The sequence below is a fragment of the Morus notabilis genome, unplaced genomic scaffold, assembly GCF_000414095.1.
Source record: "Morus notabilis unplaced genomic scaffold, ASM41409v2 Scaffold650, whole genome shotgun sequence".
NCBI lineage: Eukaryota > Viridiplantae > Streptophyta > Magnoliopsida > Rosales > Moraceae > Morus > Morus notabilis.
Window position 1 is genome coordinate 1 of NW_010358427.1, and position 12056 is coordinate 12056.

A 12056-nucleotide genomic window follows, 5' to 3' on the forward strand; every position below is an offset into this window, starting at 1 on the left:
TAAGGGGAGAGACGGAGGAGTGAGAGGTAGGAAATTGGTAGTCATTACAGTCTAGAATTAGGGAGGCAGAGGAACCTCGAATTCCTCCTATCTGTAATTTCATTCAGTTTTTCCTTCTGAGAAATTTCAATAAAAGTTCAACCCAGAATTACTGGGGTTCTAACAAAACCCCTTAATAGTTATTATTTAAAAAGAATGGTTACCGACAAAGAGTTGTGTTAAGATATAATATTTTGCTTCAGGGTGTGGGAAGAGGACTGTTATTAGCTACGTTGCTCGCAGGTTGGGTCTGCATGTAGTTGAATACAGCTGTCATAACCTAATGGCATCATCAGAGAGAAAGACATCGGTTGCACTAGCTCAAGCTTTCAGTACAGCTCAACGGTAAAGCAATTTGTATATTACAAGAGAAATTTAGACAGTGACCAATAGTAGTTTTGACTTTGAGTTCACAATTGATATGTTACTTTCATGATATTCTATGTTGTTGGTTAAATTTACCAAACTTTTAACTGTAAACTAATTATCTAAAAGTCTAGGTTCAAATTCAAGGAATTAATTTTATGTTACAATAAAAGATATATGCATTAGATCACTCCAAGATCTGTATATTTTTTAAATTCGTACTGTTGCTCCTCATTCATCATCTACTCTCTTAAACAGTTACTCACCTACAATACTTCTTCTCCGCCATTTTGATGTGTTCCGGAATTTGGGCTCTCAAGAAGGTTCACCAAGTGATCATATGGGCATCACTTCTGAAATTGCATCAGTTATCAGAGAATTTACTGAGCCAGTTTCTGAAGATGGAGACATCAATTCTGCTGGAGAACTAAATGGTGAATTTGTAAGATTCAGTTATTTATTGTGTCTTTTCTTGTCTTATGTGTACTTAATACATCATCAATTGTGTTAGATCACATTGTTTTTGATAAAAGGAAATCATGGTTCTTCACGTGAAGGGTGAGGTAATGACACTTGAAATTCTCTACCCCACATGTTATCCATCTTCCTCTGTACAGAAAAAAAAAAAAAAATACTAAGAATACATATTTTGGAGATAACAGCGTCTTTTTCAAAAGACTCCAGCACTTTTAAGACCCTTAGACTACTTCGATATGCCATGTTGTTAATGTTACAGGATCTACAAGTAAATAATTATGCAGAGTATTTAAATGAAACAACAGGAGATTTATTAGCATCCATCCTGTTGCTTTTATATATTTTTCTATTAAAAAAGGGTTGGCATATAAGGTAGAACTTTTGAATCATACATCGTTTAAGTGTCACCAATGGCGTCTAGATTTAGGTATTGTAAAGATACCATTATGTTTATGATCTTTTTTTTTTATAATTGAATTGAGATAATATACCTTGGTATTTATATTGAGTTAATCTTAAGAACAAGGTTTTAGTCAGTCATGGTGGATGATTCTCATAACATGTTGATGCAGCAGGGGAGCAATGGTGTAGATGTACAGAGACATCAAGTGCTGTTTATTGCAGCTGCTGATGCATCTGAAGGGCTACCACCAACTATTAGGCGTTGCTTTAGCCACGAAATAAGCATGGGTTCTTTGACCGAAGATCAAAGGGTTAAACTGCTGTCACAATCACTGCAAAATGTCTCTCAACTCCTTCCTAATGTATGTGTTCTTTCCACCACATCATCCCCCTCCCATTGAACTTTTAATGACTGTGATACAATCCCTCTCCGGTCTTGTGGTTATGAATGTTTCATATTTCTTCTTTGAATGTGGCAAGCTTGTGTCTGAGCACTTGAATTACGGAATGTATAGAATTACTCAAATTCAAGCTTTGTTTAAGTTTTCTATTTATCTATCTATGAATGTACAGGGGTAGCATGTTTATCTGAATTGCAAGGTATTTATTTTTAGTCTTCTTTGGGAAAGATTTATGTGAAACCCATAAGTCGATGTATATAATTTATTGCATACGAGTTTCTATTGCTTCTCTTTTGTTGAGGTTGTCAAGGCCCTTCACATTGATATGGTAGGTACAGTCCTTTTGTTTGTCACTGCTGACTTTGATGGGTCAGATTGTTTTTGCAGATTGATATGGAAGATTTTATAAAGGATGTAGTTGGACAGACATCTGGTTTCATGCCCAGGGATATGCATGCTTTGATAGCTGATGCTGGTGCTAGCTTATTTTCCAGTGGCAATATTTCTATCGATCCAGATGAGCCCAAGAAATTAAATCAGTCTGTACAACTTCAAGAAGAACCTGACAGTAAGTCTATTGAAGTTGTGCCTCAGATGCTGGGGAAAGAAAACTTGACAAAAGCACTGGAGAGGTCAAAGAAAAGGAATGCATCAGCATTGGGTACTCCAAAGGTCGGTGATCTGATGGTATTTCATTATTGTAATGTTATGCGAGAGCAAATTGTTGCTCAGCTATTATTATTTTTATTCATTTGTCAAAAAATAAGAATTACATAATAATTGAGTAGGAAATTAGTTTTTGAAAATGTTATTTGCTTCACACATGAAGACTTTAACACTCCTTTTTACTGTAGGTTCCCAACGTCAAATGGGAAGATGTCGGTGGGCTTGAGGATGTCAAGAAATCAATTCTGGATACTGTTCAGGTAGAGTCTTTATATTATTAGAAGTGCATTGTTCATATCACATGCCACTGGAATTACTGTTTGAATTTCCAAATAAAATTTTTAGGTTAATTATGCAATCTGGGAGAGTGGGTGTTAATTTTTTCCTTCGCAAAACTAGAACAGAAAAGTTTGCTCCTCTGGAGTGCTTGTTCACATATTAAAGATACTGAAGATGCTATTGCATTTAAGTAATGTGGACTGCATATTCTTAACCGAAAAGGTTGCTTATAATGTCATTTGTCTCGTGGATGATTGTTCTATCTATGCTCCTTTCCTATTTGCTTGAAGCCAATAGAATGTCATACTCACTGTCACTTGTTGCGTGTATAGTTGCCTCTTCTGCATAAGGATTTATTTTCCTCCGGCCTGCGCAAGCGTTCTGGTGTTCTTTTGTATGGACCACCTGGAACAGGGAAAGTAAGTTATGGTGTATCAGATTTATGAAAGGATTTCTTAAGTAGCACCTTTTTCTTTCAGGAAAAAAAAGGTCGCATTTTTTTTGGGTTAAAATTCTTATTTTTTGAATATCAGACTTTATTAGCAAAAGCTGTTGCAACGGAGTGCTCCCTCAACTTTCTCAGTGTAAAAGGACCTGAACTAATCAACATGTACATAGGAGAATCAGAGAAAAATGTTCGAGACATTTTTCAGAAGGTTAAATATTGTCTAATCTCTATTTATTAAATATTGTCTAATCTGTATTTATGGAATAGATAAAAATATTAGTTAAGTAGCACGAGTAATGTACTTACTATGGCCCCGTTCATTTCGCTGATTCGAGTTTAGAATTCGAGTTTTGCTACAGTAAAAAGCTCTTAAATAATCACATCTAACTTTTTTGCTACAGTAAAAAGCTCACATAAAATCACATCTCAACTCGAATTCTAAACTCGAATCAGCGAAGTGAACGAGGCCTATGTAAATCTTAAAATATTTGTCTGAACTCGATTATAATAGTATTGCATGTCATTTGCAGGCTAGAACAGCACGCCCCTGTGTTATCTTTTTTGATGAACTTGATTCTCTTGCTCCAGCGAGGGGTGCCTCAGGGGATTCTGGGGGCGTCATGGACAGAGTGGTTTCCCAGGTTAGATACTTTTTACTATCATAGTGGCACAGATTTTTGCTTTAATTGATTTGTGGTTTCTTATTGTGGAAATTTCCACCTTTTCACCAGATGCTTGCGGAAATTGATGGCCTAAATGATTCATCACAGGTTATCATTTTATCTAGCATGTACTCTCTTTTCTATTTTTATTTTTTTATTGCCTTTTGCTTTGATACTAAAGACACTTCACTTGCTTCTTTTCGGTTCTTTTAGGATCTCTTCATAATAGGGGCAAGCAACAGACCAGATCTAATTGACCCAGCACTTCTACGGCCCGGCCGATTTGATAAGCTTCTATATGTTGGAGTAAATTCGGATGCTTCTTATAGAGAGAGGTGTGATTCTTACAATTCTTCTGTTATCTTTAGTGTATCTCCTCAGTATTGTTGTGACACTTTTTCTTTGAATTTTTATTTTCGCCTTCTAGGGTTCTCAAAGCACTCACCCGGAAGTTTAAATTACATGAAGACGTGTCTCTGTACTCAATAGCAAAGAAATGCCCCCCAAACTTCACTGGTGCAGATATGTATGCTTTATGTGCAGATGCTTGGTTTAATGCAGCAAAGCGCAAGGTGAATTATGTCGTCACTGTACTCAGTGTTTTGATCCAAATAAATTAATATAAGGGTGTACTTTACCTATATCTTGAGCAATTTGTAAGCGGGAGTGTATGTGCAATTCGATGACGTGTGCTATTTATAAGTTTACCATTTTTCCCAAAAACTCAAGCGGTTTAGAGGCGAGCCTACTTTAGTTTCATATTCTGTAATGTTAAAAAGTAGATTGTTTCTATCTGTAAAAACTTTTTTCTTATAAATAGACGGTATGTATATATTTGGCTGTGTGTGATGAAATTTGGATTTGGCTAAATCACTTGGTGGTGCTATTTAAATAACTTGTTCTTAGACGTGTTTGCTTTCCTGTAGGTTTCAAGTTCAGATGTGGATTCTTCCTCTGCAGACAATCAAGTTGATTCTGTCATTGTCGAATATGACGACTTTGTCCAGGTATGTCTCTATACTAGTCATGAGAAATTTAGAGTTTGAGTTTGTGGCTTTAAATGCGAGCAACGAAAAGATGATGAGAGCGTTGAATTTAAGCACCAGAACTAGTGTTCACAGATAAAAGATCGATTAAGTCTGAAAGCATTATCTTTTGGTTAGATTTTCTTAGTGATACAGCAATTCACAAAACTTGGAAAGATTGTTCTTCAAAAAAAAAAAAAAAAAGACCTTGGAAAGATTGTCATGCAAATGAAAAAGATGATGAGAGCATTGAATTTAGGTACAAGAACTAGTGAAGTTCTGCTATTTAGTACGACCATCGTTGTCTTTAGGTAATTAGGTCCTATATTGCACGTGTAATCTGCTTTTCAAGTATAAGGCAGTTTGATGTTGTAAACAAGAAGTTTGTTGTGGGCCATGGCAAGCAACAACAAACATGAATATGATGAACATTTTCACTGGTTGATTGCTTTATGGGATTTATGTGCTGTTTACATCTATCCCCCGCTAAGGTTTAGGCATTTGCATTTCTTTTCTCTACATTTCGAAATAATTGTTGCCTTGAAGCCTTCCAAAACGAATGGTGTCTTGCTCTGACTTGTCAGGTCTTGAGAGACCTTTCTCCTTCTCTGTCCATGGCCGAACTTAAGAAGTACGAGTTGCTTCGAGACCAATTTGAAGGAGCTTCAAAGTAAGTGTTTGGCAAGGCATTTTATGATTTGAATACGCTATATAGTCGCGGTCAGCACGGAAAGTATCAACACTGATCTTCAGGAAATTTTTTTCCTCTCTTTTTGAGAAGAAGGAAATATTTATCTTATCCGTTTACTAAAACGGCAAGAGCTAGAGAAGAAAGCGAGAATTATAGAACTACTATCAATTTCTGCAGATGTTATAATGTTATATGTTATTTGACATTTCACCCAAGTTGGAATGATTAGAAACGACGGCCCCTATAGATTTATAACTTCTCAAAATCCTAGCTACTAAACAACTCAAGATTTCCTTTTCCTTTCTAAAATCTAAGAGTGACAATTCATGTTGTCGTGTCGTGTTGATCCTCTTAGTTGACACGGTAAGATCTAACACGAACACGATTTATTTATTATTCATGTCGAAATACAAAATCTAAATACGACATGTATATTGGTGGGCTGACACGACTAACTCGTTTATTAAACATGTCATAATAGTGTCGTGTCAACTTGTTTTTAATAATTCATTTATAAAATGAGTGATAATAAGGTCGTGTCAACCTATTTTTTAACTTATTTTTCTTTAAAAATATATATATTTATAAACATAGAAACGAGTTGTAATTGTGTTGTGTATTCGTGTTATCTAAATATGACACGTTTAATAAACGGGTTACAGCGGGTTAATTGTGAGTTGACGGGTCAACTTAAAAATGACATGCTATTTAATCGTGTTTCACAGGTTCGACTTGATTTTGACTTAAATCTATTTATAATAAACTCAAAACCCATTAATTTTATGTGAGTTTTGAATCGTATTGTCGTGTCGTTACTTGAATTGTCATTCCTATTAAAATCCTACCAATTTCTTTCCTTTCTCTTACCTACCAAACATATGCTAAAAGATCAATATATTTTCACTCTTGGTGTGTTACAGTGTCTAGCCCCCTTAAGATTGTCTTAGACGGGCATAAATCCAAGAATATTCTACTATTCTAGCCTCTGCGAAGAGCATATTCGAATAACCATAGAAGATTGCCAAAAAGGAAAATTGCTGAACTGGCGATCGACTTTTGGGTCCCGGTAGATGGGTCTTGGGAATTCCCGATGGACACGTGTCTGCGTCCCCATCCAGGAATTTTTTTGGTCGACTGAGCATCATCAAGGAAAATATTTCTTGTGGTCTTTCTTATTCTTTTTTTTTTTAAGAAATTTTTGTTGTTTGTCATCTTTGAAAAATATATATTTTATCTATATTTTTGGCATTCTTTACTGTGAGGCCGGCCAAAAGTCAACCCCGGTGGAGCAGGATATCAGAGCCGTGGATTGAAATTGTATAGAGAAAGATAATTTTTGGGTATTGTTTTTTAACTCTCCCGTATGAAATAGTATGGTGAAAGAGTATCGTTTCGGTATTGTTTTTTAACTCTCCGGTATGAGATTGAGTAATAAGTTGCTTATGGGATGTTTGAATGCTATACTCAATCCAAATCATAATTTTATTACAATATTTTTTATCTCAAAAATAGTTTAAATTTCAAAAAGTGTGTTTATTTGTACAATTTAAGTCATGACTTGAGTTGTGTATATAAAAAAAATACTATAATAAAAAAATTAAAATTAAAATTATATAAAAAATACTATAATTATATGACTTAAGTCATAATTTAAATTGTGCAAATGAACACATTTAAAGTTTCTTTCCAGAAAAAGTTTGTTCTTATTCCTCAAATCTTCTAAACAGGTGCTTAATTGCTGTGGGACCCACTAAAGAAGCGTTTAGTTTAAGAATTCATGTCATGGTTCGGATTATGATTCGTAATTTAGTACCATATTTTTCTCATAAAAAATACACATAAATTAAAAATAATTTTAAATCATAATTTTAAATTCATGAAATAAACGTCCACTAAATAATTACTAAAGAAATTACTTTCTGTCTCTCTCTGAACCTGAACTTGATTCCCTTCTTTGTCTAATGGTCTATCCGACCAATCATTAGTTGACACATCAACCACTCAAAAGTGAAAAGAAAGAGAACCGGCTATTCTTTAACGTTTGCTGCGTACGTTTGTGAAGAAAAGGGGAAGAAAGTTGGTCCCAATCTAAGTTGACAAACTCACATTCTTTGCCATGCTCTGGTTTTCTCAAACTGATTTTCCGACAAATCCTTTTGAAGCAAATTGGGTGGAGAGTAGTTAGAGAAAGATGGGAAGGGTAATCGTAATCGCAGAGGAAAACAATATTGCACGTGGGCAATTGAGTGTGTGGGTGGGAAAACAAGATGAGAGAATATTGCGGCTTCCGTGACGCCGATGACGAGAGGGTTCGGTTAACATCTTGACAACTAATGCTTTTGACATGGTCTAGTGACAGAATCTTCAACCACAGAACCAAATACCAGCTTGAGTTTGGGTCAAGTTTCAACCATATATATACCTTGAGTTTGCTTCCAACAACCACGCTTTGACTCCGTGGAAGAGAGAAAATATATACGCAGAAGGGAAACTGGGAAGGAGAAAGACAAAAGGATAAAAAGTTTCAAATTTTAGGACCAAACGTTTTTAAAATAATTTTGTTTTTAATATAAAAGTAAAAATTAGATTATTTTAAAAATTATTTTAAAACCGATTCTAAAATTATATTTATTCAATTTTTTAAAAAATTATTTTGAGTATAATAAAAAAATAAAATCGTGTTTGGTTATAATTATTAATTAATATATTATAACATTATTGATAAATATTATAAAATGAAAATTTCAATCGTTTTTTAATTCCTTCACAAAAATCATTCTCACTATTTTTTATTTTTGTTTTCATTTTTAAAATATTTACTAAACAAACACGGTTTACAGACCGTTTTCATTTTCGTATCTCAAAAAATGTGTAAAAACGTTTTAAAAAACAAGTAAAAATCAACTCTAAACCCACTTTTTATTTTTTTTTATTCTAATGGGTCTCACCCCAGATTACTAAGGCCTCATTCATTTAACTGATTCGAGTTTTCAGTTCTAGATTTTTACAGTTAAAAGCTCTCAGAAAATGTCACTTCTAACTTTTTTTTGCTACAGTTAAAAGCTCTCATAAAATGTCACATATCAACTCAAATTGAAAACTCAAATCCGCGAAGCAGACGAGACCTAAAAAACCGCACTTTTTAGAGAAAAAACTAAGGTGTATGCAAGTCTATGATATGATTGATGAGTCCTCTCAAACCAATAAATGTGGTCAAAAAGCCATTTTACACTCTGCATCGGCCTGTTGCACATTAAAGGATGCTTATGGCCGTGTTTGAAGTTGATTTTGTTTTTATTTTTCAAGTTTTTTGAGAAATAAAAAATGAAAAAAGGAAATAAATGACGTTTGACACAATTAAAGATAAAAAACATAAATAAAAATGATTTTTTAGTTTAGTGTAAAATGAGAGAGAAATGAAAAATGACTTTTAGTCATTTTTCATTTTTTGTTTTTGTTTTCTTCACTCTTGAGCACAGAGAGAGAGACATTAATGAGTTTTTTATAGTGAAAATAATTTCTTGATAAAACTACTAAACACATTTTTAAAATTAATTTATGTTTGAGATTGAAAACTTCATTCCCATTTGCATACAAAAAAACAAATTCATTTTAAAACGAATTCCAAACACACTCTATATTTTTTCATGTGTGTTTTTCGAAAGACATTTTTCTCTTTTTTTTCTTCGACAAAAAAAATCACAAACTGATTTAGAGCAGGTGTTATAATATATTTGAGTTTTTTTATTTTCTTTTTCTCTCTTTTCTAAAATTCATTATCTGTTCTTTGTACTCGTGGTAGCGTAAGAGAAAATTAGTGTCAATAAGAAAACAAATAAATATTCTTAAGAGTGTATGAGTTTGAATTTACTCTTTACTCTTAATTAATATTTTTTTAATCAAATAATTATATTAATCAAGAAGGTATTAATTAAGAGTAAAATTAAAAATTCAAACTCATGTACTCTAAAGGTAAGTTCAATAAAATTTATTTTTGACTAATATTTTGCATGAAATCTTCCAAAACTCAAATATAAAAGGAAACGTAAAGAATTAATTTTATAAATACCCTTGAACTATGTATCTTTTTTTTAAAAAATGTCTTCTGAACTTTTCAATTTGTTCAAAACAACTTTCCATCTATTGGAAATCATTCAAAATGCCCCCTATATCTTTCTCTATCTATAATTTTGATTATTTTACTGACACGGTAGTTATTAAAGATAATAGGACCTAAAATTTTATTTCAGGTTCACCCATAAATTAAGAAAAAAATGGGGGTTAACATTTGGTTTGGTTGCTAGATTCATACCATGATTGGAATTATGGTTCGTGGTTCGTTACAATATTTTCTCTCATAAAAAACACACGTAAACCAAGAATGGTTATGAATCATGATTCTGAATTCATGAATCAAACGTTTGCAATTAGGACTTGGTAGGAGAATCGGACACTTGGAGGGATCATGGATAACTTGTTCGATTCAACCATTTACTCTTAACGAGGAGTTTGACGTAAAATAATTGAAGAAGATAGGAAGTTTGTCAACTGTTTTCGGTAGCAAAAAAAGGAAGTTATCACTTCCGTAGTTGTTAGTCACAGCGTATGTCCATTGTTTTTGCTTCAAACTCAATCCAAATCCTAAGAGAGACAAATAATGTTTGGTAGAGGGATTCGTTCCCTGATTCGAATCATGATTCGTGGTTCGCTACAGTATTTTCTCTCACAAAAAATTCACGTAAATCGAAAATTGTTCGAATCACATGTGAATCCTCCAACCAAACGTATGCTTCTTTACTTCAAAACTAAATAGCATATTTTAAAATTAAATTAAGTAAATAATATATTTATGAAATTAAATTAAATAAATTTTAAATTTTAAATCATTTAAAGTAAATAGTAATTTACTATGTAAATGTCACATTTACAACTAGTAAAAAGATATTTTTTCACGTAATTTTTTTACAATTGATAAATTTTTTTTTTTACGTTAATAAATGTTTTTTTTACCACATAAATTACTTTTTACCAATCGAAATGCAACAATCACGTGATAAACTACTATTTACTTTAAATAATTTTAAAACTCATTATTAACTTAATTTATTTTTAAAAATATACTATTTAGTTTTAAAACGGTCAATTATTTATTGTAAATCTACTGTTTACTTTATTATCCATTTTAAATAAGCTTACAAGTATAGCATATTTAGGCCCCGTTCACTTCGCTGATTCGAGTTTAGAATTTAAGTTTTTCTACAGTAAAAAGCTCTCACAAACAATCACATCTAACTTTTTTGCTACAGTAAAAATCTCTCACATAAAATCACATCTCAACTCAAATTTTAAACTCGAATCAGCTAAATGAACGAGGTTACTATGCATACAACGTACATATGTGATATGACATGATTTGGAGATTTCTATGATTATTTTTTTCCTAATATACTATTGGTTTAGGAAAAGACGGTACAACAATTATTATGGTGATATATGACACTGGAAAAATGGAAGTGATATATACACATATTTAATGATGGCAAGAGATTGATTGCCTACAAAAGCTAGTCTTTTTACCACCAAAAAAGAAAAAGAAGTACAAAAAGTAAGTGTAGTTTAAATTTCAAAGTTTATAAGAATTACAAATTAAAGCCCCAATAACTATTCAAGAAAAAAAAAAGAAGAAAAAACTTTGGTAGAAATGTCGTGGACCTGGAAAGAAATCATTCATTATGGAATGATACAGAGAATTTGTGGCGCAGAATCAAAAAGGTAATCCGTTGTGTTAGGTTACTTGCCTTGGAACATAATGCTATCCCCATAATTTATTAAAAGTATATTTTATTCCCTAAATAAATAAAAAAAACAATGAAACTCTTCCTTGGAACCAGTGGCCAATGGGCTAGATTTTCTTCCAAGGCATGCATATAATATGATATAAATCAAGGGATTGAATCAAGGAGAAAAAGAGGATGAGGTCTTCTTAGGACATCTCTCCAATCCATTATTATTGGAATAATTTACTGGATAAGATCTATTGCATAATGCTTTGGTATATCCTTACAAATGCCTTCCAAACCTATAGTTTGGGGTTTGGGTGGGTTAAACATATCCATAACTTGAAGATGAAAAGGAATAAATCCCCATGACAAATCAAGAAAGATGGTAAAAGAAAAGTGGAAAATAATTTTTCAAATGGTCTTTTCCTCTCTTTTCGTTTTTAACTATTATTTTGCTGTTTTTTTTTTTTTAAAAAAAAAAAAAAACTATTTGATTTGGTACTTAAAGACAAGCAGTAATCACAAAAAGAAATGAGTTTTTTTTTTTTTTGTTTTGTTTTTAAACACACCCAAACAAACTTTTGCCCCCACCAGAACCACACAAAGGGCAAAAATGCACTAAAAATTTAAAACCTGGCTACGGGTCAAACTTGTGCGGTTTGAAGAGCTTCTCTTCACCGAACGGTGTCGGTGGGGTATTGATTTTTGTTTTTCTCTTTTTAAGCTATGATGTACAAAACAAAAAATGTTCCTACGTGGGAATGGATTATCCAGTTTTAATTAATATATTCACAATTAATAAAAGACATATAGTGAAGAA

General features: G+C 32.6%; 1 protein-coding gene across 1 annotated transcript; it reads left to right on the forward strand.

The window, feature by feature from the left end:
- Positions 1-242: 242 nt before the first annotated feature.
- LOC21392402 (peroxisome biogenesis protein 6) lies at positions 243-6438 on the forward strand (the record flags this gene model as incomplete). Its single annotated transcript, XM_024161943.1, has 14 exons — positions 243-384; positions 664-847; positions 1455-1646; positions 2073-2357; positions 2540-2611; positions 2963-3049; positions 3164-3286; positions 3609-3719; positions 3810-3848; positions 3954-4075; positions 4168-4312; positions 4667-4747; positions 5350-5435; positions 6377-6438. Coding segments are annotated over 14 exons (1676 nt in total), but the record flags the coding sequence as incomplete, so codon positions are not given.
- Positions 6439-12056: the final 5618 nt, after the last annotated feature.